This window comes from Vigna unguiculata, chromosome 7 (genome assembly GCF_037176805.1).
Source record: "Vigna unguiculata cultivar grain cowpea cultivar isolate G323 ecotype 2 chromosome 7, ASM3717680v1, whole genome shotgun sequence".
Classification (NCBI taxonomy): domain Eukaryota; kingdom Viridiplantae; phylum Streptophyta; class Magnoliopsida; order Fabales; family Fabaceae; genus Vigna; species Vigna unguiculata.
The window spans coordinates 9,380,527-9,408,189 of record NC_140798.1 but is presented as its reverse complement, the minus strand read 5'-3'; the positions used below and the strand labels follow the sequence as shown (position 1 = coordinate 9,408,189).

Genomic DNA, 27,663 nt, shown 5'->3' with positions numbered 1-27,663 from the left:
TTTTTCTTTAATGGTATCTCCAAGACCCATTGCATCTAAATGTATTTCAACATTTAATATTGAATATAAGTTATGCTTCCTTGTAATATCAAGGATCACAAATTCAAATTTTATAACGTTTGACGTGTTCAGAACTAGCACAAAAAATAATAATAATCATTATAAAAAAAATAATAAGACGAAGACGAAAATTGATGAAGTCAAACAATTCTTATCACAAGAGAAAGAATATAAGGTAAAATTGTAAATGAAGAAATGATTAGAAAGAGCCTAGATTGAGACACGCGGAGCATTGTCATTAGAGAGAAAACTTCCACTAGTCTTCAGTTGGTTGGATCATCGTGTTGATAATGTGTTATAAATTAAATAAAGCTAATAACATAAAGAATAATAGAGAATAGAAGGAAGAATAGAGAATGAGATAATATGGAGCAACTTCTCTATGATTATTGATAGGAAGAGTCTTATTTACAGATAAACATGGTAACCCATAAAGGATACAAATCAAATAATTAATACAAATATTTACATAAAGAACAATCAATGAATAATATGAATAATTGTATCAAATCAATGGACGACTATTAATTCATAACAGTAAGATCTATATTAAAATTATATTGTTATTAGTTTAATCTTTATTTTTTGTGAGTTTAAATATTATAACTTGTATTAATGTATAAAAAAAGTATTTCATTAGAATTTAAAAAATTTAGAATTTAAAAAGTAAACAAACATTTGAAATATCTTTTAATTTGAATATTTATTTTTTTTTTATATTTTTTAAAAATATTTTTAAATTTTATTAACTAAATTTAATTAATGTTTACAAATTTAATAAACATTTTAATTCTCATGATATTTTATTTGATATTCTAATTTAAAATATATATATATATATATATATATATATATAATTTTAATTTTAATTTTTTTCTAAATATTTAATATTAAAAAATTAACCCTTATTTTAATATTACATATTTGATAATATTATAATTCATTTACATTTTGTTTTAATTTTACAAAAATTAAATAATTAAAATTGAAACAATAAGTAAATACAAGTATGAATATATATATATATATATATATATATATATATATATATATATATATATATATATATATATATAAAAGATTTAATATCCATTCAATTTGAATAATAAAAATGATTTTTTTTTCACGGAATAGATATAAAATAACAAAACCCATCACACCGTTACTATTCCTAATATCAAGTACTTTTACAGCTGAAGTAACTCTAAATAAAAAAGGGGAAATTGATAAACAAATAGAAGGAGACATCTGTCAAAGAGAATAGTTTTGGACACACGCAATGTTTATTACTAATAATTAAATTAATTTTTAATCATGATAATTAGATAAGAAATTGTATAAATAGCTTCAGTAGGGCTGCAAATTTTATAGTAGAAATCGCTATCCTGAGTTATTACAGTCAGTATTACAAAAAAACCAAAGGGATCTTCTTGGCCATTTAGTAGGCAAGTAGGGTTTGATATCCCTAGTTAAGTTGCTCATTAATTAATTGTTAAACTAGATTACAAAATCAGACCATGTTCTCTAACTGGAATTGGACTACAACACTTTTCGTCAACCTTCAGTGGAAGAAAAGATGAGTAACATTCCTCCACTAATCATTCTATGCGGAATTTCCCTACAAGCAGTTGAACAGCTACTATGCATATCTAGCCATAGCACTCTATCAAACAAAGTCAATCAACCTTTGCCCAAAATTTCCAGAAGATAAATCATATACAAATTTTATATGGTTGTTCAAGGACTACATCTCCAATTCTTGACAGATAGGCGTTGACTATCATTCAGTTATTTTGCCCTGTTCTCGTTGTAAAAGAAAGGGAAATACCCTTCACACCCATGGCTTTTTCATCCCCAAAGTTTTACACTCCATGCCAACTTGCTGCGGCCTTTTCACTGGATATTATGCTGTTCAGCAGTGAAATGATCAATCAAAGGAACAAGCCATATAAATGAGGGGGGGGGGGGGGGGGGGGGGGGGAAATAAAAGTGACGGGAATGCATATTAAAGAAAGACAAACCATTGAACAGAGCAAAGAATCAAGAGCTGTGATCCCACCATTATCTACAACTTCCCAGTGGTCAGTGTAAGTAGCAATCAAGAAGTTACAGAAACAGCATCATTTGAGTCCACCTTCAACTGCAATCCAGACACAAATAGACTGGTATAAACATATGTGCCAAGCAACTAAAAAAAAGACTAATTTTTCCTACCATCTTGAGATGACTATGTAAAGAACCATGTAACATCTTTTTGAGCTTCTCACAATGATCAACCATGTGACCCATTCTAATTAATTCGTCTAGCCTGTACAAAAGCCGCTCAATAGTTGTGTACGGGAACCAAACAGCAAACGGTCTTTTCCTTCTAATTATATCTGCTGGTCTCTGCAAAACGATGTTACTACAGTATTAAATACAGAACGGACAAAGGACACCGCGGCTAAACCATGCACTGCATAAACTTGCCAGTTGCCACCACACTGTATCAGGAATATCTATATGACAGAAGAAGTATTGGAACCCATATTAATAAGAAGAGATCACCAAGAAAAAAAAAAAACTCAACATCAAAAAGAAGAAAAACTGGGACAACTTGTTCCCAAACCTATGACATACTTTGTTGCACATCGGAAAAGAAAGGGAAGAATAGCTTTGATTGTTATTCATAATAGACACCAACTTGACAATGGTCACAAATGCATGAGGTAGAAAAACCAAAGACTAGCCCTTTCTGAAACACAACCTTTCCTAATCTTTTGACATAGAAAGTGCGTAAATCTTGAACCACTAACATTGTCACAAAATACGACCCAAAAACTTGTCATAAAAACCTAAACAAGCTAAACCACAGAGAAATCTTTGCACTAGTTAATCAGTGATCACCACAAACTCCAATCAAAATTATCAGCACCCACAGTAACCATTCAACATATCCAAATGAACTGCTTCCAAACACCCATCAAGTAACATTTCCACTGTAAAACAATTTTCAGCCCTATTCAGTCCATTAGAACAACCATAGTGTTAGGCATATGCAATGAGACTTTCCAGGTTTGAACCAAGACCCAGCTTTACCATTGCACTGGGGCTTAATACAAGTATAGTAACAAATACAGAACTCTTGAAATAACTTTCAATTTAACTAATATTTTCAATTTCCATGACAAGAAAAAAGTTCTGTTGAGTAAAATATTTACAATGCAGCAGACAACCCAAGACACGTAAAGAAGTGGTGATAGAAGTAACTAATTGTCGAGATACCATACATCAGTTGAGCATACACAAATCAAAGTGATCATTAGAAGAGCAAAAATGTACCATTGAGGCAAATGAGTCTATGCACTCAAGCAAAAGGTAAGTAGCATCTGCATAACGATCATAGGTAACATAAAGCTGAAACAAAGATGCAGGATTTGATTCCCTGCCAGTCATCCCCCACAACCTTTCCTTTTGACCCTCCTGTCACAAGCCACATAAACAATATCAACTGTACAGAAACCAATATTGTAGAAGCCGAGGCTGGCTGAATGAGAATGGAAAAGTATCCCTTAATTTTGTAGAGCAGAAGCAACTAAAATTGAATTTATTTAGTTGCATTGGAAAATGAACAATTTAGATAGATTCATATAGGAATCATATACTTGTTGAAACCATACTGAGACCAATTTTCAAAACAAGCAGGTACTCTCTTGCATCAGTTAACGCCAATCGTTAACTGCAGTTTTCAGCCTAGAAAATTACCTTGAACAATTGCACAAGCCAAAGAGGCAATTCAATATTAGGATCTGCACGTAGAAGAGTCTCTGCAACAATAATCGGTAATCTACCGTGAAATTCCTTATACCTTTCCTGCAATTTAGGAGCAATTTTAAAGAAAGGGTGAACCAGGGACAAAAAATGAAAATAAAAGGTACATAAACTGACTTAAGAAACCACACACAACAAAATGACAGAATGGTACACCCGCTAGGAAAAACTACGAGACTTGTACACGCGCAAAAATGTCTTTTATTAGGGAAAGCTTCCATCAGTGACAATATACACAGCTGAAAGAAATTCAAATGAGCATGGAACGCTAAATCCAATACCACAAGTTTATGGGGTTTAGGTTCTTTAACCCTTAATGAGTAGAATCTTATGACCTAGCCCTAACAAAGGAGACAAGACATTCGTTATATTATTGGTTCTAGAAACAAATCAAAAGAATGTCAGAAAATGACATTACCAAAGCTCCAAGCATAACACATGTTATTCTTTTATAATATTCCAACTTCACTAGTTTCTAGATAGCAATAATGCTTACATAAAAATAACATTCTTCTCAACTTGATACACCAAATCACATAATCTACACTTGCATGAAAATTTTCCTTCTTGTTTCCCAGATTGTTAGACAACAAAAGCCAAAAAGATGTCTAAATAATCAGAGGAATACCCTTTAATCATTGAATACGACAGAGTTAAAAACCATATATATATAGACAAAGATTAAAAATGCAAAAATCATGTAATGGACAACACAATAAAACAAGCAGAAGATACTAACAAGGTAAAGCTTGAGTGTTGCCCACTGGTTGCTTCTTTCAGTTCGTGGAGTTGTGGAAACTGTAATAGGTGAACCGTGGACTACCATCTCATTCTTTGATGATGCCAGTAAATGACTGCGTTCCCTGAAATAAATAAAGAGTACATGATACAATCTATACTGACAGAAACAGTATAAAGAAGTTTTCTGAAAATAAGGCAATTGCCAAAACACTAAATAAACAATAATGAAATCACAAATTCTAAACCAAACAGAATGACCTTTAAAGTCAGGTATCATATCTCATCAATTTAAAAACAAAAAAGGTTTGTAAAAGAATGGAAAGGAATAGGTCAACATACTCGACCCAGGCGGATTCCACCTTGTCAAGACAGCATTTCAGTGAGATAGCAGATAGCACTCTTTCCATCTCCCTAAAGAGAAATACCAAGACTATAAGGTCAACAATATACACATGCATGTGTGTATGCATGCAACACAAGTTCAAGATGTATACCTCTTCAGTGCAGAACCCTTGAAAAATCTTAGAACGACTGTAAAGGCCATATCATATAAATTGTTTTGGACAAGAAGATCAGCCAAGTCTGAGAGAGCTCCATGTTTTCCTTCAAAATGAAAGAGCGGGAATGAAAACTGGTTTGAAATTCTATCAAATGAAAAATACAAAGTATTTTGAAATTTAATGACATCAGAGTTGTTAAGGAAGCAACCATATGAGTTACCGACAAAAGATGCTTACCAGAAAATGTCCACTTGACATTTACCAGTGACAACATATACTCTGCTGAAGTTAGCACAAATTCATTCTCAAGTTTTTCAATATCAATTGAGGACTGCCAGCCTTGAGGCTCTGCATCATTATCAGCTGCTGCTGTAAGGTTCAGAAAATAGCATCACCAACACTCCAAAAACAAATAAATAAATTCTTTTATTATAAAAGAAGAAATTCACCAAGACATGGATCGTTATATCGAGTAAGGAGAATAAGGTCCCCTTAAAGAAAAAATTAAAAAAAAAAAAAGAGAACAAATAAAACATTAATGAAGCAAAATTACCCAATCCCTCAACATATTAGCAAGAGTCACTTTTAAAAAGACTACATTATATAAGAATCCTTTTCGATCAAGCATATTTCATTCTGTTAAAAAAATGAAGTAAAATTGGTGATATAACATGACTATTGTAGTTGAATTACTTACAATGTTCATCTGGGGTTCTTTTAGCTTTCTTACTTGGATAATGTTCATTCACAAGAGAACTTCCCTCAACCAAGGAATCAATCCAGGCATATGCAGGATGAACAAGATGTAGTGCATTGACTGCAGCAGAGAGTGCATTCAGCGTCTCTTGCAACATCAAGGAATTGCCTACACTATCTTTCAACGCTGCTTCAGTTCTCAAACGAGCAGAATACATGTATATATAGTTCGCTGCACGTCGCCAATTATGCCGGTGCATTTGAAATGAATAAAGCAACTTGTACAAGTTTGGCTTAGCAGAAATATCTGATCGATCAGCCTACATGTTACATGTAAAATTTATGGATATTCTAGAAAACTTCAAATTAACATACAATTTGTCCAGAACAGGCATACCTTCCAAGCAAGCTCTTGCTCCACTTTCTCCACTAAACCAATAAGGGGAAGTCTATTGCTGCAAAGAATCTGTAGATAAGGGCAGGAGGGTACTAAATAACGTAAGTAAATGGAAATTTTACCAAAACAATGTGAAAGGAAAAGTATAAAATATTTGGAGGGAGTTATTGAAATGCAGCTTCCTTTAACACAAAAAATGAATTAAATTTTGACATATACTTGAACTATGTAAGAAAATAAAGAATTATTTTAGTGATATCAATCACACCAATTACATTCTCATCATCTCTATTTTTAATAACCAAAACCTTCAAGGAAATAAAAATATGCAGAAAAAAATAGGAAGATTATGAAGATATTTTTTTCCTAATTACTATAAAGATATTGAGAATATTTTAACCTAATAATCTGCCTTATACCACACATATAACTCTGGAAGTAAGGAATAACGTCACACTGTTTTTAACTAGAAAAGTACAGGAATCATAACAGATACAATAGAATAATTAGAAATATAGAAAAATATCATTAGCATAAAATGGTAACCCATAAGCAGAGACATTCATACATTTACATATTGCATCCCTGCAAAATGTTGTAGGAGTTAAATTTAACTTGCAAACTTCAGTTTAAAAACCCACTGGCATTCGTAACTAATTAATATTCTTGTAATCAAACTTTGAACACAGTAGCACAAAAGTACGGTCGCAAAAATACAATCTATTTTAAATATTAACCTAAAGAAATCATTAAGTAGATCATTCAAAGAAGAAAAATCAGAAGAGTTTATCATAGTTATCCAACCTTTATAGCTCCTTGTTCATATAGAACAATTATGAATCGTCTCAGGCAAATGTATTTACTCTCCTCATCTGGATTTGAAATTATTGCACAATATGCATCATAATATCGACCAAGGTCTAAAGCAAATATGAAAACATTTGCCCATAGTCGTCCTTTGATGGTTGTCACTGATTCATTAACTGAGTTGTTTGTGCGGATGTCATCTTTCATATATAGAGCCTCATCAACTTGCTCAAGCGCAGCAAGTGCAAACTGGCAAGCACCCTCACTAATGCTATAACGTTCAAATAACTGCATTGCCCATTGATAATATTGAAGCTTCCATGTAGCAATTGATGTACAACCACCTGCATAAAAACCACAAAACTGAAGCTACGATTATCCATTTACTTACTAAGATCATTACAATTAAGCTACAGAAATACTCACTAAAACCAAGGTATATAATTCCTAAGTCATCTGATAAACTCTGCAGAGCCTCAGATGCACCATTTCCAGATGAAGACCTGAATTAAACACCAACAGTGATGGGTCATACCTCAAGGCAACCACAAGTAAATATGAAGAGAACATAAAACACAATAAAAAAATGAAAACTATACACATATAGAGAGAGTTACAACACGAAGACTATTATTTATGAAATTTCTAAGCTGACAATTGATTCAGATCTTCTAATATACTTCCTATTGCCTTCTCTCCTTGCTCACTTTCCTCCATTTGTTTTAGTAACAGATCAATTGACTTTCGTATTATTTTTGCTCAAGGTCATAAGTTGTTAGCATTGAATCTGTTTAAGCAATTTGTGCAACACTTCAGAACTGAGATTTAATACTTAGGACTTTCTGTAATAGCAAGGACATAATAAGTGTTAGAATAAGTCATCTTAAATAGAATTTATTGAAAAGCTGTAGTGTGCTTTGTGTTGTACCTAGTTTCTAGATATGACCTTTCTTATTCTTTTCTCTTCCCTCACGTTCAAACATGGAGAAACAAGAAGCACAATATAGTTGATAGATCTAGTGCAAAAGTAGAATATTGTGTTATGGCAGCAGCCACTTGTGAGCTTACATGGCGTAGGCAACTACTACTACAACTAAAAATAGGGGATATCCATGAAACACAACTTATTTGTGACAATCAAGTTACACTTCACATTGCATCAAACCAGGTCTTCCATGAAAGAACCAAACACATTAAAATTAATTGTCACTTTGTTCGAGAAAAGGTGTTCTCTGGAGAAATCACTACTGATTTCATCAACTCTAACAATCAGTTGGCTGACCTATTCACCAAGTCCCTTAGCGGCCCTCGGATTGAGTATATTTATAACAAGCTTGGTGCATATGACATATATGCTCCAACTTGAGGAGGAGTGTTAGAATATAATTTGTTGTTACAGATTTCTAGGAAATCAACCGTTACATAATCTCATAAATTAGGATGATTGATAATTATTAGGTGTTTTTATTGTAATTGATTCTATTTAATAATATAAATACATTCAGAACATATACAATTCTATAATATGCTTGGTAGCTGGGAGTCGTTTTGGCACTAGGTGGCTACAGAATGGTGGCAGGTTATGGCTTCATACAACACAAATGGTATATGGCAATACAACGACACAATACATGTCATATAAATATCTAGATACATTAAAAATTCACAAAATAATAATGATAAATGCAACTTATGCAAATTCAAATTACAAGCATAATTCTCAGACATCATTATAGCAAAATAAAAATTATAAATCATTGTCATCATATATAACTACTTAATGCTTATTTCTTACAAATAGGAAGAATATCAACTTCCCTTTCTATATTATTTATCTTTCCCTAACTTTGAATTATGTATAACCACATCATGCAAATAATAAAAAGAGAAATAGTTCAAAGGTGTGTTGTAATACCTAAAGAAACAGCGAATGGCATCAGAAACTTTTTTATCCTTATGGGCTGCATGTAATCCACACTGCACTTGTGCAAGTAGGCAACACCCTAGAAGATGATGACGTATGCACCATCCACCATCAGCATCTTGAATACTATGGGATGTCTTCTCTTTTAGTAAATGTGCTTCGGCAATCATAAGCAATTGCTTTTAAAACATTTGTCAATTGAAATACAAGATATTTTCAGTAAACATAACTATACAGTAAGAAAGAAAGAGAAAGAACCCATTGTGGGGAACAAAAAGGACAAGTAAATTAACCTCAGCAGCACCAAACTGGCCATGTTTGAAAAGAATAATTGCAAGATCAATAGAACGGGTTAAGAAAGTAGAAGATTCTCCAGCCTGACCCCAGATGATCCAATTGATGAAGTCTCTTGCCCTATTAATTAAGCTCTGTGCATTTGAAAAGCGATCTGAAGAAAAGTGGCTATGGTTTAAGGATGAACTTTCAACATTGAGCAAGAATATAAAAGCCAATGTAAAGTCAAATCTGCCCAGGTTCTCATTCAGCAATCTTTTCCCCATGTTGTTATCTGTATCACGCTCAAAAAGGTCAACACAATATCCAAAGTATGGCTTATACATACTCAGTTCAGTAAGCCTCAACTGTAAATGTTACAAACTCATAATGAAAGGGAAGGAAAGAAAATAATCAACTTTATTGCTTGAATGACAATGAACAGAGCATGGAGAAAGATCTCTACTCCAAAGATTTTCCTTTACAACCAAGCCACGACCCTATTTACCCTTTGGTAACAAAGCTGAATTTCACTCCCTACTCCTATTTAAGCTAAACCTGTCTTTCCATCCTCTAACTATTGACGATCTAGCGTATCTAACTTATAATATTTAATGAATCTCTAGCAGCCAGAAAATGTAGTTTTGACGTTTCTTTTAGCCATTGAACATAAGCTGTACTTTGCTGAATTATTTTACAGTCTATGATCTTAAATATATAACTGCAATCCAAATTTCTACCTGAGATATCATGAGGTACAATACCATGAAAGCATTATAATGAGGAGCTTGGTAAAAATAATTTTTTCAACTACCCACCTCTTCATTATTAATATAAAATATAAATTGTACTTATTATTGACCAAGAAGGATTTAAGGAACTACTCTCTTTCTCAATAATTTTGGTATGGCTTCTTTCATACCAAGTATCTCACATTGCTTTTCTTTATTTTGCTCTCTCAAATAGTATTGCCTAATTGGGTGAATCCAAATTTGACTCCGAATTTTAAGTTTTCACATATCACATCACAATACAACACATGGAGATGACATTCCTTGATTCAAACAGTTCTTTCATTAATTTCCTAATTGATTTTAAATGTCTTATCTCTTTAATTTGTTCCTATCTGATAAAATGGAATCTGTGAAATTGACAAAGAAAAACAACTTCAGTTTCATCTTCTTAGTTCATACGGTAAGTGATTTCACCAACTGTGTTACAATGATGACATTTTTATAGATTTAACCAAATTTAAAATCCTAATAATATGAAATAATTACTTGTTTCTTCCAGAATTCAGAAGGGGAATAATCTTGTGAGCCTGCATCCCCTTACAATGATAAATTCATGCCAGCCAAACCAAATTGGAACTTCCATGATACAATGTAAGTAAAAACACCATACAGCCTACCTATTTGTAGTGATGAAAGTTTAGAATTGAAATCCTCGGTTACAGCCAGTGAAGATGGTGTGATCGTAAAGAAGATGATGATCAGCCATTCAAAAATTATTTCTTGAAGCATCGGAACTAACTCAAGCTGTACTTTGTTTATATCATCATGGGTCAAATGGACCTGCATGAAGAGCAATCGCAACATATATGTGTGAAACAAACAAGACATTAATCTATATCTACAAAGATGCAATAGAATCACGTTAACAAATACAACTGTCTGTATATGTTAAGAACTTGATCAACATGAAAGGTCAATTTATAGGGAAGAGAACATAATTACCAGTAACAAATATAAAATCAATCATTGATCCTAATATCTACCGTTACTACATGTATAGGACTCTAACATATCTACAAGATTCTAAACTCCCTCTCGAGCTCAAGGATATAGTTGATATGTACCAAGTTTGTTGCATATGTACTTAATTCAAGTACCCCTTACTCGGTGAATATATTTGCTAATTGACCAAAGGAATTGGACAATACTAGTACATACTTTACCCCAGACATGACTTTCTATCTGACAAAGTGATAATAAACTTCAATATGTTTTGTTCATTCAAATCATACATTTAACACCTTCCCTCAAGATGGAGCATACTTATAAGTCAAGTTTGCTACAAATGCCACCAACATAAGACTCTATGAGAGACTTAATGAACATGTCAATACATTGGTAGTTGAATTTGCCAGAGTAAAGACAAAGTTGTGTATATGCTAACGAAAACACAAACAAATTGGATTTCCTAAGGCGTGCATAATCACTACCTTAAGGACTTATCCGCAGTATATTGCGCAAATCCTCTAGGATACAACAAGAACTTCTCAAATATTTTCAAGAAACTCGGAACTAGCAAGAAACAACAGCGGTTAGCTGCAGACAGTGGCGGACAGCAGTGAACGGTGTTGGACAGCAGCAAACAGCAGTGACTACTGCAGGACAGCAAGAGACAAAACAAGACAAAAACCAAAGTGGGATAAGATTAAAAGAGAGAAAATATATTTTGGAGGGCTTGAAGGTCCCCTCTCATGACCTTCTATTTATATTGAAAAGTCTGATACAAGAGGAGCATAGAAGATAAAAGGTCTGCACTAGACACCCAGGTACAACAGTAGGTACGGCTGGTAGATGTTTCCAACACACTACTCCCTACTGAAGCTTAATGATTATTCTAACAGTTGTAAAGGAGGGAAACACAGCGCAATGGAGGTTGTGGTGAGAGTTTGAGATCATCTAGTAATGGAGGCTGCTGCAATTAGATTTACACAGCAATGAAGGCTGCAATTAGATTTACACAACAATGTAGGCTGCAATTAGGTTTACACAACAATGTAGGCTGCAATTAGGTGTACACAACAATGTAGGCTGCAATTAGGTTCACAAAGCAATGAAGACTGCAATTAGGTCACACGATTAGAGGCTCCCAAAGATCAAGAGTTCTAATACCAACTCAAATTTAGAAGAAATAATTTCTTTCTTACTATATCTCCTTACATACATCTAATACATAGACATACATTTGTTGTATATTTTTGGAAACAAGAATAACCTATCTTAGGGAACAAATCCCAAAGATTGCAGGATTGTTATGCTGATAGTAAAAGCAAGGTACAGCAAACATACAGAATTAAAATACAATACGAATCATATTTAAAACTTTCTAGAATATATTTTGACAAGAATTTTATAATTTCTATCTGATTTAATTAGACAATAATTTCAAATAAATTATGCTTAGAGTAAAAAAAAAATTACACTTAGGACAACAAGTATGCATACATGAGGATGGACTCACCTGGCCACTGATGTCCACCAAATAGCTTAGAAATAGAAGAAAGTCCCAGGCAGATTCAAACATCACTTTTGCAATCTGATAAGTAGTATGTACTATAACGGAAGAATTGATGCTTGATGATACTTCAGTATTAAAATTTTGTATTACTTTCTTCGGAACCAAAAATTTCAGGAAACACTCAATTACATTTAAAATCCTGCCCCATGCGGAAGCCTTTTTGTACAAGCTTTGAAGTGACAAAAACATATCCACGGAAAGTTTCCTCAAACTTTTATGATCTGTCAGCTCCTTTTCCAGAACAACTACATGATTACCAGAAGTAGATGTTTGGAACACTGGACCTGACATACAATATCCAGTTTCTAAAATCTTTACAACATAGCGAATGATATCTTCAGAAGAGATCAACGGTGTAGTAAAAAGAGATTCATAAAATATAGAAGAAGCAGTTTTGCCCAACTGTTGGCTGAAACTCATGACACATCTGAGCAAGTCAATTAGAATTTCACACTCCAGATCATCATCAAAGATATCCATGAGGCCTGTGAGCTCACTAACATCATCTGAAGAGCCTACAAAATATAAACAAAATTTATATTAAGAAAAGCATATGAAAGCAGAGAACAGATTATAATGTAAGTTAATTAATTAAAAACTATTAAGTTGTATAGAACAGATGGAGTTCTCAACTCCATCTTCATTGTAGTTTTTTATTCTTGTTAGTTGCATAGTATCTGGTGAAAGGCAACCATCAGTAACTGTTGAAAGGATAAGCAACAAAACAGGTCACGAAATACTGCTCTAGTACCACATTGAGAAGAGAGACACAGAGAAGTCTCAAATTTAGAAGGACGAATATTTTATTTCTCATACTGAATAATTGGGCCATTGGACCTATATGCAGACAAGCCTCATGGCTGTTATGGAAACATTATTCAGCTAATTCTAGGGAGACAAATCCCAATAGTTATGGGATTTATTCTAGAAACACAATCCTAGCATTAACAACAAATAATCAGTTGTGATAGAAAATAAAATTTAAACTTTCTTAAAATACATTAAGTAACAATTTTGACAAGGAATATGATGAATTGCGTATTGTGTACACACGAGTATTCCTATTTATAATGAAAAAGAAATATAATAATAGGGAACAAAATTGAAATTGAATAACGAGAAATATTTGGTAATATACCCATATTTAATATAATCAAATCACATCTCTTAACACAACCAAATCATATAATATATAACACTCCCCCTCAAATTGAAGCATAAGTATCATGAGACAAACTTAATACAAATGTCATCCACTCAAGACTCCATGAGAGACATAGTAAACATGTCAGCCAATTGGTTACTAAAGCTGACAGAAAATAATGACAAAGTTATTAATAGTCCCATACATTTTTCTCCATCAAAATGACAATCCATCTTCAATATGTTTCATCCTTTTCAAATCATATATTAAAATACCCTATCAAGCTGAAACATACGTTTCACATGAGTCGAGCTTATTGAAAATGATTCAGAGGGAATAGCTGTTGAAGAGCATAAAATGAATCAATAACACAGCAGTTGCCAGAAACCAAAAACTGCTAAGGGAGCGAGCCAGCCACTGGAAATCAAAAAAATTATCAGAGGACACAGTAGCTGAGACAAGCAAAATTGCTCAGAGAGCAGCATGACAGTTGCTGGGAAGCAAAAATGCTCACAAGGCACGACAACTATTATCAAAGGGCAAATATGGTCACCACACATCACGGTGATGCCAATGATAGTGGTTGTCAGCCTGCAAGGGCTCAACAAAATAAAAAACATCGAGGAGGAACAATACTTGCTGATAAAATGTCAATAATGAACAGTATTTGCCAAAAACAAAAAACTTGTAAACTGTACTGTCCAAAAACATTAATGCTAAACAGTACTAAATAGAAACATCAACAGGATTCACTGGAAAAACAAGCTCACAAAAAAGACTTTGGTGGTGAACTATCACTACAGTTGTGAACAGAGTATCTGGCATGAACAGTGATGACAGTGGAAAGAAAATAAATAGGAAAGAGTATATGATTGCTAAACAACTTACTCTTGTGAGTTGTGGACCCACAAGGAAAGAACAGATTTTGTTCCGTTCACGTTAGACCCTTGATACCATGTTGAAAGGATTAGATACAAGTCAGGTCACAAGGTATGGTACTGCTCTAATAATATGTTGAAAGAAAGTCAAATAAAAATAATGAATTTTGAGTATTGTGTAGACACATGATTAATATTTAAAAATGGGAAATATTTGGTAACATATTTCACTATGAACTCATATTATATATCTCTATTTAATGTAATCAAATCATATTTTTAACATAATCAAAACATATCTCTGACATTTACAATGAGCAAGTTAATGAATTTAAAACTATTAAGAGTTGTATTGAACAAATGTAGTTCTCAACTGCATTAACTTGGTAGCTTGTTATTGTTGAGGATCCCACATCTAGAGATATGACCAAATTATACTATATGAGTGGAATGCAATCCTCATCTTATCAAACGAGTTTTGTGATGTTAAGTTAGGCTTACAATATATCTACTTCCTAAGATGGTTTTGAGGTTTATCTAGTGAGATTTTTTAGACCTATTGTGCCACCTATTATTATTAGGTAACACTCAAGATGTTAAGTCCTCAACATGATAGGATGTGAAAAAGATCTCACATAGATTAAAAATAAGATAAAATTGTGAATTTGTAATATATAAGTGGATCGCAAACCTTATCTTATCAAGCCAATTTTGTTAGGTTGAATTAGGCTTGAAGTTCACTTTCTAAGAGTTATTCTTGTTAGTTAAAAATTAATGCAGAAAGACGGCTATCACTTACAATATGCCAGCTGTCACTAACAGTTTGTAACTACCTAACCACTGTATCAATTCTTCATTATACCTCTCTTTTTGATTCAAAATACAAAAGATTCAATTTCTTTCTCTCTTTTCTCACTTTCCCTGACAGATTCTAAAGGTTTTCTAACAACAACCGTTTATGGAAAAGCCAGAAATATATGTAATAATATAAGAATTCACCGAGAGAAAAGAGAGAGATAACTATAATTAATATTTACCCTCCACGATCCGTTCAATATCTTCCAAAGACCGAAAAAGTGAAATGGAACTTCTTCTGATTAAACCAATGGCATCAGAAGAGGAATCAACAAGCAAACCATACAATGCATTGTTCTTGCACCAATTATGGAAATAGCGGTTGAAAAAAATTTTCCAGCAGTGCAACAAAGAGACCTTTTCAGATCCAACCTACAGCATTATCAATCTTGTCAGTTTGCAACAATTTTCCCAGCCTTAAAATTAAATAGAGAAAAATTAAGGACATATTAAATAGATTTAGTAAATATGACAATGTTAACCTCATGTTCTATGATGGAAAGTATCTCCTTCTTTATCCCATCAGCAGTTAATGTATGCAACTCAGATTCACCCAAATGCCTGCTATACTCAACTATAGTTGCATACAAAGTAGCATTATGATGAACCCCCGAAAGAAGCAACCTTCTTAAGAAAACACAAGATACAAAAGGTAAAATATCATCCTGCAGAAAAGAAATGACTGAATCAAAATCTTCCTCTTGATGATTTTCTTATTTCATCAATAAAAGAAATAATTAAGTTGTTTCCTTAACCATAAGAGAACTCCCAGAACAGTAACAATTTACATTTCACTTGATAGAAAATCCTTTTACTCCAGCATAGGTAGTTTGAAACTTAAATTTCTCATCTACCATTTTTTCTAAACCTTGAGAAGCAATTAAGGTAAGTTGCTTCTAGTAACCATTAACAGATATTGACAAGCTAGAACTAACCACTTAAATTGATACATATAGATATCCTAAGCCATGAAAACTAAGTACGTGATAAGTAACAAGCACCAAGACCTTATCAGGTACGCAATACAGTATCATTAAATATGCCCTCAGAGTTTGGATACAAACCACTACCATGTTCTTAGAGTTGGATTAATCATCTTTTTGTAAAATCGTCATTAGCTATAAGCACACCCAGTGCACATGTACTTGAGTGTACACAAATGCAGTGCAACCAATGAGTGCAGATGCATTCAGTGAACTATGAAGTCCGACTTTTTTCTGTAAATAATAGCAAAGCAATAAAAGGTCTCCAAGACCTTTCAAGATGAAAATTATACGTGACCTACTACCTTTGAAGATGAAAACATTGAATGTGTGATCTGTAAAATTTCATCTGCAAGATGCTCTGAACTTTGAAATAGTTGATCAGCAACAAATTCCTCCTGTAAAGCATAAGAAAATGCTTCTACCCTGACAAAACACAATATAACAACTAAGAAAAAACAATCAATGGATGTCTGGATTTTTGTATAGGATGATTAGGAGCTCTCCCTGTCATCATTTGTCTAGCAAACTTTTTCTTTTACATCTTCATATATAGAGTTAGGAAACTTTCACACTAGTGTGAAGTGAAATTACTCTTTAGATGATTGAATAACTTAATGAATTTCTTCCTAAAGTTACAATGGATCATATTAAAAGCTACCACCATTGGATATTCCTAAATGAGTTTCAAAATAACCCAAAATTGACTATACTGCATTGCATTTGCAAGTAATATAATTTATGTACCATATTTTTTTCAAATATAAGCAGTTATCAAGAATCTCACTATAATATCTAAATTTTCAGAAATTTGACGTAAAACTGTAACATAACATGATGGCTACAGTACTTGTAAACAATTTGGAGATGAAAAGCATTTTTAAAAGGAAATTAGGTGTAGAGTATAAAATTTTAAAACAGCACCAAAACAAACCCTCACCTTGCCTGCCTCCCTCTGGAATTATGGACAACTAGTACTATCATTATGAATTGGCAAATATTTAGCTACATAAGAGTTCTAAACCAACTTCCTTCTTTCCTATTGAGCAGTAAAATGCTAACACCACTAGAGATATAGTTTCAGGTTTTTTATTCTACAACTACTTCTGAAACATGATCAAATGAACAGCCAGATATTAAAGAACTGAAAATGTTGCATACTCATCAGTATTTGTAGAGAACGTGTGTGATACTAATTCATCATCCTTCAATATCCATATCTTCTCCAATGTTAATTTAACATCAAGGCATCTTCCCTGCAAAAAATAAAAGGACACTCACATCTGGAGCAAGGGGAAAAGTCACGTTCAATTCAAGCTGAACGAGTAAAAACAGCAGATTACCTCCTCCAAGGGAATGTTTTGCACTGAAGACTCCATAGAAAACACGATTTTATCCCCAATATTATACAGGATACTACACAAAGAGATCGTCTCCAAATTTTCATCCTTCACAATAAAGCCTAAAAACTCAGTTACAAAAAGAAAGCAAAACAAACATAACAAGTCAAAGGGTAATATCAACTTTACATTAACTAAACAGTGAATGTTACAACAGATTTTAGCATCCTCAACAGGCAGCCCAAATTTCTCTCAACAAATTTGAACAGAAATAGGTTCTTATGAACTTTAAACATAAGAAAAACTACAATTTTTTTTCATTTCAGACAAAACTAGGATAGAAGGCAGAAGATTCAATCCAAACAGCAGGAGAAAAAGAAAGGAGGGAACACAAAAGAACCATCAAATTTTGATCAATTATTTGCTTTAGAGGGAAATCTCGTGAATTAAATAAGTAAACACAACAACAATTTCTAGGCATTAGTTAAACAAATTCAGATTGGGTTATTGCAAACCCAACTCATTTGGCTTATTAGCTGGCAATTGCATAAACAAGCCTGCATACACGATGAATATGAAATTAATTTTAATATCATTCAAGGGAAGAAAAAGGAACATTTTATCACACTCCATCAAATAAATTGAAATTATAAAACATAACAAGGGAGTAAACTGTTGCTAATTAATATTTCATATGAAGCATATTTCTATATCATCAAATTATATTCCTACTTCACTAATTAATGCTTAAACATAACATCTTAATCTTAATCTTAATAGGTTACAAAATGCAGTCCATTCCAAGTCAAGCTTAAATAATAATTAATTATCGTTGTGAAGTTATTACCACCAGACCTATACTTCAAAAGACTATTCACAGATTCTTTCATAGGCTTCAATGTTAGTGTAGGACCATAAAGTTATTAGTTTAAACTGTTGTGAGAAATACATTTAAAATAGGAAATCTTCAATCCACCAATGCATTTTTTAATCCCTAATAAGATATATGTCTTCCTTTAAAAAGTCCTGCTATCATCAAACTTCAGAAACTATGAAGTTTCTTTCAAGAGTATATTCAAACAGAAGATAATCTAAACATAATCAATATTGGATAGTTGCATTTAAAAAGAGTAAGAAATCAGAATGTCTTTAAATGCAATACCAATGTGTCTCGAAATAAAATTGCCAAAGGAATTATGCCGATATCTGGGTAAGATTGACCCACCCATAACCTCACAAAGTTAGCACCTGAAGAACAAACAGATTTTGTGAGTATAAGTACACAAAAGAATTGGGAGAACACAAATACCAATAAACAAAGTAAAGGAGAGATCAAGTGTAATTCACTTTAAATTGAATTTGATATGCCAGCAGATAAGAGATAACGTTACTAATAGATTCCAGAAAATTACTCAGACAAACGAAATTAAACTAGGAAGTTTTGTCTAGGCGTAAATATGTTTGAGGTCCTTTCATATACAGAGATTTCGTTCTAATCCCAGCAAAAAAATGAGTTACTATCTCCACAATATTCACTGTCACCTGATTACATCCAAATAGAGTATAATAAAAGAAAATAACAACCCTGAAATGGTGATATGGAAAATTTTTAAAAATCAAGATACTTTAAGAAATGCGTGTAAAAAAACATAAGTACACCACATCTATAAAGAGACATTCACATTACTAATTGCTCATCATATAACAAGAGTCAAAAAAGATAATCACCATTAAAAATATACTCGTAATCAAGCAAGCATGGCTAAGTATCTTTTCCCCCACTTACTAGAATGTATTCTTGTTACTATAAACCCAAAAATATACATTTTCCCTGCCCAAATTAGAATAGCACAGAAAGCACACATTTTAACAATAAATATAACAAATAAAAAACTACAGTAAATGTGAAATTGGGTCTCAAGTTATTTCTTAGAGTACCTTAGCCGTCAGGTAGTCATAAAAGAAAATTTTCAAAATAATCAATGGATATGTGTCAAACACCAATACTTTTTTTTGCATTTTGAGTATTTGGATGTCATAGTCAGGTGACCATCCATTACATAAAACATGCTTTATGTCCCTACAAATATAGAGCTTTTGTCCTCAAAATATGCCGAATTTTGTTTACTCCATAAATATAGTAATTTTTGCTTTTAGATGGTGCAACCTAACTGTGTAAAGCATGTTTCAACCTACCATTATGTCGACGGCCAAACCAAGTTATGGCAACCATAGTCATTAGAATCTTACGATTTACAATTCAATACATTTTGGCTATTGACCGATTTGTATCTCAAGATAAATGACTTTATACCTCACATACGCGAATGACTTTGTGTAATTCAATATATACAATTCAACCATTCATGGCTTTTTATTTTTTCACCAATTCTAATGAAAAAAAAATGTGAGCTTAAACAGGAACTAAAAAAGAACACTTAGGAACTTCTACTTTATTATTCTATCTTTGTTTGCCACTCATTCAATGAATCTACTCTATTTGGCTATTCAATTATTTTGTTTTCATTCTTGTTTAGTATGACTATTGCTGAAGAAGTTTTCTAGCTTGAATTCTTTACATTGAAAAATATATTATCCATATTATATGTTTGAATTAATTTTTCACTGTACTTGAACCTTACAAATATTGATGGTTCACTATTTGAATCTCAATTTGATAACCTTGATGGCAAACATTGTTGGATTAAAAAGTCAAACCAAAAAACAGAAACTTGAAAAAATGGATGCATTAGCAGGGACTAAAACAAATGTAAGCCTTTGATTTGTATTTTTTCTGGATTAGACCATCAAAGAGATACAAAAGGGATCAAGTAGCAAAGGAAGAACACAGCACAAAGTTCCTCACACACAGCAACTCTCTCACTTAATACTCTTCTATTTAACACAGCCATCCCCTAAACTTCTGACACATCATACATATAACCTGCTCATTAAACCCCTATCTAAATGCATAACTAACTCCAAGAATCTCTTCTTTGGACCCACACAAGCCCAGTCCCAACCTGTTAGACTAACCCAGTGGCAGATTCGAATCCCCATACTATGGACAAATAAACAAGACAAGTGGGTTTTGCTTTCTTCAATCTTTTCCTGATTCCTACATGTGACTACTTCCTTTTTTGTCAAACATGCACAATCAAAAATCTTTAGCATTCATTATAGATAAAGACATCATTACAAGGAAGGAAGCTTCTGCAGTACCCATCCATTAGTGGATTGCAAGGATGCCAATAGCCCTAATAATTACTGGTTTACCTGTCACACATCCAACTTAGTTGTACAAACATAGGTAATCTCTTCATGAATTTTTATGTTTATTGCTAGAGATCCCACATAGGCTAAATACATGGCCAAATTATATAATACATAAATAAGTAAAAATTTTAACTTACAAATCGATTTTGTGAGATTGAGTTAAGTTATCCACTTCCTAAGACAGTATCTAAGTTTATCCTAACAAAATTAGTTAAGTCCATCTGGTCACTATCAAACCACCCATAAATATCTACTATCATGCTCTAGATGTCCAATCCTTGACGTGAAAGAAAGTATTAGAGATGTCATATCAACTAGAGATATAGTCAAATTATAGTATATACATGAGTGTGCAAGCCTCACCTTCATGGTAGTTGAATCGAGAATCGTATTGCATATCGGATAGCTTAAATTTTGAATCATGAATCGTAAGATTCATAAACATTAAAGAATGTAACATAAACTTAAATATACAAGATATATAAATATGCAAAATGTATTTATTAAATTAATTAATTATATATATTTTTTACCTTAAATATAAATGTTTTATTATTATATAGTATAGTATTGTGTTAATACCAATAATGCCTCAATACCAAATATAATTGAAAAGTTACGATATTCAAATCTCTTTGGCTTTACTGGTCTCTCCGTCAATGTATTTCTTCGTTCTCCCTACACTCAAGTCACATTTCTTTACCAGCAATGAATGAAATTTGAATTTCCACAAACCTCAGAATTTTGCATTTCAATTTCTCCTTTCTCCGATGACCACCACGACATTCAAATTCAAATCCACCACAAAGAGAACTCCCGTGGGAGCCTCCTCCACAACACTCAGAAATTATTATAGTCTTTCTCAGGTACTCTGTTCTCAATGTGGTACTAGAGCAATACCATGACATGTTTTGTCACTGATCCTTTCAACACTTATAAAATGGAATATGTGATTAAATATTGACCACAAATTACTAAGGATACTAAAGGAATCTCCCATAAGGACTCTTCCATAACTTTCAAAATGAAAGCAAATTATTTCTTTATTTTTCTAAATTGACAAATTTTTAAATAAAAGTAAATATAAAAATAATAATCTACTATAATACTACACAAAAGTATATACACAAAGTACACAAAACTTTGAAATGCATATTGATATTTTTATATTCGTGTATAATATTTCAAAATGCTTGCAATATCTATAGGGAATAGCTAGAAAAAGGATAAAACATAGACCTAGAATATGTGTGTGTGAATGAAAGTTAATAGACAAAGTGACAAAGAAAAACACTGCTCAGCTGGAGCAGAAACTAACTTCACTCATGTTTGTACTTTTCTATTGCCACCCAAACAAAAATCAAATTATGCTTGAGAATCGATAGAAAGAGAAGAAAATAAAGTAAATGAGGGAAAAATATTGAACCCAACAAACTGAGAAAAACAAGTAGTTCAACTGGAACAATAGATGTACAATTTGAAACAACAAAAAATTTTGCCTGATATGGGAATAAATATCATCTTTGTTTCCTTTCCACTAAATATAAAGATTATGGGATTAGTGAAGAACGTCATTAGCAAAATGTGACCTTCCCTTCAGGGGGGGGAGGAAGAGAAAGAAGTAAGAAATACCAGGAATTAATAATTTTATTAATATTTTCATATTATTTTATAAATTATTTATCATTACAATAACAAAACACTCAATTATGGGACATAAACGCCTATTATTTTAGCAACATAATCAACTATATGTGCAACATAACCAATGAGGTTGCATCTTTGCCCACCTGCACAGTTCTCTCTTCTTTATCTCTCTCAACGTGATTTTCCCCCCATTCTCACCACCCTGCGCAGAATCAACAGGCAATGGGACCTACAACTTTCCTCGCCAATCCCTCAAAATCAGCTCAAGCAAACTACAACCATACTACCTAATTCTCTCATTTTCAAATGTTGCAACAGTCCATTGGCTCGGGCAAAAAGAAGCTTAGAGTTCCTAAAGGAAATTACAAAGTTGCATCTACCTTTCATGGAAGTTTGTTGTCCCATACACAATATTAAAGAAGACACAAAACTATAATTTCTTTTCTATCACTGATAAAACTTTAGAATCCAAAAAGACCGCTTTCACAATAATCATAATCAATCCTAATTCGCTACTATAAACCTGTTCAATGCTAAATATTAAAAGGTCTCCCAGAAGCTGGAATAATATCAAAGCCAGCCAGCGCTTGGCCCTAAACATCCCAAATTATATGCTAATAACCTAATACCATGCAGTGCATGCTATTTCCAATTTTCATAAACCTACTAGTTAAATAATCATTGGGTCCTGAAACCTCCTTAGTTTATCTCATTCATATAAACATAAGCACTGCAAAAAACAAAATTAACAGTTCACTTCAACATTAATGGAGGCTGGTAATAATGGAACAAGTATAACACAAATAAAATAATATAGCAATCCACCAGCAGATTTCCTAATTCATCCCATTCATGTTAACATGAACATTGCAAAACCATAACTAACAGTCCTTTTCAATGTTTATAAGGCCTCCATTGCAATGGACAAATAAAAAATAATGTAGGATGGAATTAAATCCAAGAGGTAGACAATACCTGTCATTGTCATAGTCCCCATGTTATGGCTAAAGACCCTGCTGTGAGATGCAAGATCCCAAATACGTAAAGTCCCATCCAAATGAAGAACAAACACAAACTTTTTGTCGTGCAACTCCAAAATTACCAACTCCTGTACAGTACCTACCATTTTCCCCCTAAATACACATTTCAATTACATGTCTTATAATTCACACCATAGTGACAGGTTCAATTGACGAAAGAGACAATATATTAGAAAATTGGAGAAGATACTAAACATGCTTAACGAGTATTAGAATTTAAAAAGAAAATACCGTGGTATTAAACCCCACAAGCGTGTGATTCCAGCTTCGTCTCTCAGCTCATGAACAAAACCTTTGACAAAAACAAATTCAAAACAAACCATTGAAAAGTGATAAAATAGACATCACCGAAATTTCAAAACAAGAGAAGAAATTAAAGACAGTCAGAAGATGAACTTATGTTGCTATACAACTGAACCCCAACCCTATTTTCCAATTCACAATTAAAACATCCCACAACACCAGCCTAAACCAGACTAAGGGTGAAGTTTCAGTGCAATCTTAAGTTCCAATAGGACATACAAATAATACAGCTGAAATTTACTATGAAAGCAAACAGAGGCAAGAGAAAAACGCATGCCCAGAGAGGAAATAGCAAGTTCATACCAGGAGCACTGGGGTCTAGAACACCGAGTTGGAAACAGAAAACAGAACCATCACTCGTGCCAACAACAAGACCCCCGGCAGTGGCTGTCACAGCAGTTATCGCTGCCGCGTGATTGGCAATATAACCACGCACATTAACCTCCAGAAGCTCGTCCACAGGAACAATGGAAATGGACGCATATGCAGAAATATTTCGAATTCTCAAGAGGTACGCGACGCCAGAGACAGTCAACACATAGAGCAAGTAAGGGAATCTAGAAGCACCAGAAATCTGCGCAAATGACAAAGGCAACAAAATGAATTGCCAAAGCGAAAAAAACACACCAGCAAACCGTAACCAAATGTGGTGAAGAAGTTAAGAAACCTCGTTTTTGCATATGAACGCGAAGGGGCAAAGCGCGTCGGGGAAAGTGAATCTGAGTCCCACGCGAGGGAATTCCTTCGAAGCAGCGAGTTCAAGCAACTCGAGAGAGTGAGGTAGAGCCTTGTGAATTCTCCTGCGGTCAGCAAAACGGTAAGTTTTCCGAACGCGAAAAATGAAATTAAAAAGAAGAGGAAGAAGAGAACCAGATGAGATAGGTAGGAGGATCTCCGACGACGAAGCAGGAGGCGCGGTCGGAGGTGGTAGTAGAAGCGGCGTCGCCATTGACGGCGACAATGTTGGAGGAAGAAGGAACGTGGAGATCGATCCAGCGAACGGCGTCGCTTCCGGCAACGGGAACTTCCTTCCCAGCCAATGCTGATCCCGTTACCATTTTCTTCTAGTGGAATCGCAGTAGCGAAGCAAAACCCTAGTGCATGTGAAGAAGAGCTCGGGGTTTTGAGACTTGGCGCTAAAAGGTGAAAATAAAAAGAAAACGTTAGAAACATTTTTAGAATTTGACTCCCCCGTCTTTATAGTTTAATTGACTCAATTTCAATAGGATTTTACATGATAAAAAAAATAGCTTGTGTTTGAATTATAATAAAATAAAAATAAATTATATTTTATTATAAAATAAAGTTAATAATAAAGGAGAGAAGAAAAGAGAATAAAGGAAGATTAAATAATGAGATAATAGGGAGCAACTTCTTTATATATTAGTATTGATAGGAAGAGAGAGTCGCATAAAGGAAACAAATTACAACTTACTTAATACCTATGTTTACGTAAAGAGTAAGAGTAATGTAATGAGTCATAGTATTGATAGGAAGAGAGAGAGTCCCGTAAGGAAACAAATTACAACTTACTTAATACCTATGTTTACGTAAAGAAATGAGTCATATGAGTATCAATCATACCAAAATCATATGAGTAAATGTATCAATGGACAATCATTAATTCATAACATTCCCTTGCGTGTCTATTAATGAGAGAATGTGTCTAATTAAAACCTTACTAAGAAAAACCCTTTGGGATAAAAAAAAAATCTAGTGAAGGAAAAAGAGTACAACATTTTATATTCTTTAATACAATATTGTTCATGACATATTCTATCTCTCCCCCCTCATATAAAATTACATCATTGAGGTGACAGAGTCTGAACTTGTGAATCATTTGCTCAAAAGTTATTATTGACAAAAACTTTATAAATAGACATGTCATATTTTCACATGAATGAATTTTTTGGATATCTATATCATTCTTTCAATTGAGCAAGATACTATTGTTTTCATATATGGTTGTTGATTCCATCTTTGTCGGGGATAGTCACAAGTTTCTTGCACATGTTGAATTATATACCTTAACCAAACATATTCAAAACTTTCCTCGTAATTCTATATGATTAGATGATGTTGCTACTATGGTTTATTTCATATACCATCATAAAACCATTGTGTTACCACATCTGAACAAACATCTTGTTTATGATCAACTATTGTGACATTGTGAGAATATGTAAAATAACATGCATATACATAACTCATTGGTCTGAATATGAATTATTTGGAGGGAATAAGCTCATATTCGTAGTACCTTTAAGGTAACGAAGTATATGTTTTACTCCAAACCATTTTCTTCTTGTAGTTGAATAATTATATCTTGCTTAACAAATTTACAACAAATGCAATATTAGATCGAGTATAATTGGCAAGATACATTAGTGTTTCTATGACACTAAGATATGGTGTTTCTGGACCAAGAAGATCTTCATCATTTTCTTGAGGTATAAGAAGAGCATTTATCAACATCTAACGACCTCACAACTATTAGAGTGCATAATGGATGTGACTTGTTCATTTAGAACATTTTACGCGCCTTAATTATATAAGCTTCTTGATGTATAAAAAACACATTTGTTTAAATACTCAATTTGTAATCTCAAACAAAAATTTTACCTTTTCAAGATTCTTCATCTCAAATTCTTTCTTTAAGCAATCAATTGTCTTTGTGAGCTCATTAGTAGTTCCAATGATGTTTATGTCATTTACATAAACAATAATTATGGCAAAATCAATTTTTGATCTTTTCATATAAATACAAGAACAAATAGGATCATATCTATATCATTCTTTTAATAAGTATTCAATAAGACGGTTATGTCATACACATCCTGATTACTTTAATCAATAAAAGGGCTTGTTCAATTTTATTGAATAACCCTCTTTAGAATTTGTCTTGTTGGGCAAATAAAATCCTTCAGGGATTTTCATATAAATATGATTTTCAAGAGAACCGTACAAATAAGTTGTAACATCATTCATTAGATATAAATGCAAACCTTGTTGTGCAATTAGGATAATCAAATATTGCAATGTTGTTGTATCCAATACCACATAATATGTCTTTTCATAAATCAATATCAGGTTTTGTGAAAAACCTTGAACAACCAATTGTGCTTTGTATCTAATAATTCATCATTCTTTATTTGATTTTTGCGCAAAAATCCATATGTACCCAACGGGTTTCACAACTTCAGGTGTGCAAACCATAGGTCCAAAAACCTTTCATTTAGCAAGAAAATCTAATTATGCTTATTTGCATGTTTTCATTTTAGCCAATCATGTCTTTGTCGACAATCTTCAATAATCATTGGTTATTGATCCTCATTGTCATTCATAGCATTCATCGCTATATTATATGCAAAATTTTCATCAATGTTGACTTCATTTTGGTTCCATATTATATGATTCATGACATAAATTATAGAGATCTTATCATTTTCATCAATTTCAGGTACCTAAGGTTCTTCTGGAACAGAATCATTAATTATGTCAAATGAATCTTTTGAGATTTCCACCTTTTCGATTAGGTCATCTTGCATTTTAGCTCTCTTTCTCATTCAAGAGTTTTTATCTTTGGAACCAATAGGTCTATCACACTTCAAACGTGTCTTTGGAACTAACAGGCCTACCACGTTTCAGGCGTGTTATGAAATAATATCAAATATACTCAG

General features: G+C 32.9%; 1 protein-coding gene across 4 annotated transcripts; it reads right to left on the bottom strand.

The window, feature by feature from the left end:
* Positions 1-1,393: 1,393 nt before the first annotated feature.
* SAR1 (SUPPRESSOR OF AUXIN RESISTANCE1) lies at positions 1,394-25,144 on the bottom strand. Of its 4 annotated transcripts, none has more exons than XR_003605914.2 (28): positions 24,854-25,144; positions 24,651-24,783; positions 24,287-24,557; positions 23,912-23,972; positions 23,616-23,773; positions 18,880-18,965; positions 17,721-17,825; positions 17,539-17,633; positions 16,683-16,803; positions 15,877-16,059; positions 15,577-15,766; positions 12,461-13,032; positions 10,620-10,782; positions 9,229-9,503; positions 8,927-9,114; positions 7,438-7,514; positions 7,009-7,355; positions 6,205-6,273; positions 5,809-6,127; positions 5,349-5,477; positions 5,106-5,214; positions 4,951-5,022; positions 4,610-4,733; positions 3,805-3,912; positions 3,382-3,522; positions 2,275-2,448; positions 2,082-2,200; positions 1,394-1,968 (listed from the first exon to the last, which is right to left on the bottom strand). XR_003605914.2 is itself a non-coding variant. In XM_028080156.2 (28 exons), exons 1-27 carry the CDS (start codon positions 25,039-25,041, stop codon positions 2,159-2,161), a joined length of 4,503 nt encoding a protein of 1,500 aa, XP_027935957.2. In that variant the 5' UTR covers positions 25,042-25,144; the 3' UTR covers positions 1,394-1,968; positions 2,120-2,158. The 4 variants fall into 4 exon arrangements, 1 of the variants encoding a protein (XP_027935957.2); XR_003605913.2 differs by having other exon boundaries at positions 5,349-5,480; positions 24,854-25,143; XM_028080156.2 differs by having other exon boundaries at positions 2,120-2,200; positions 5,349-5,480.
* Between the last annotated feature and the right edge of the window lie 2,519 nt (positions 25,145-27,663).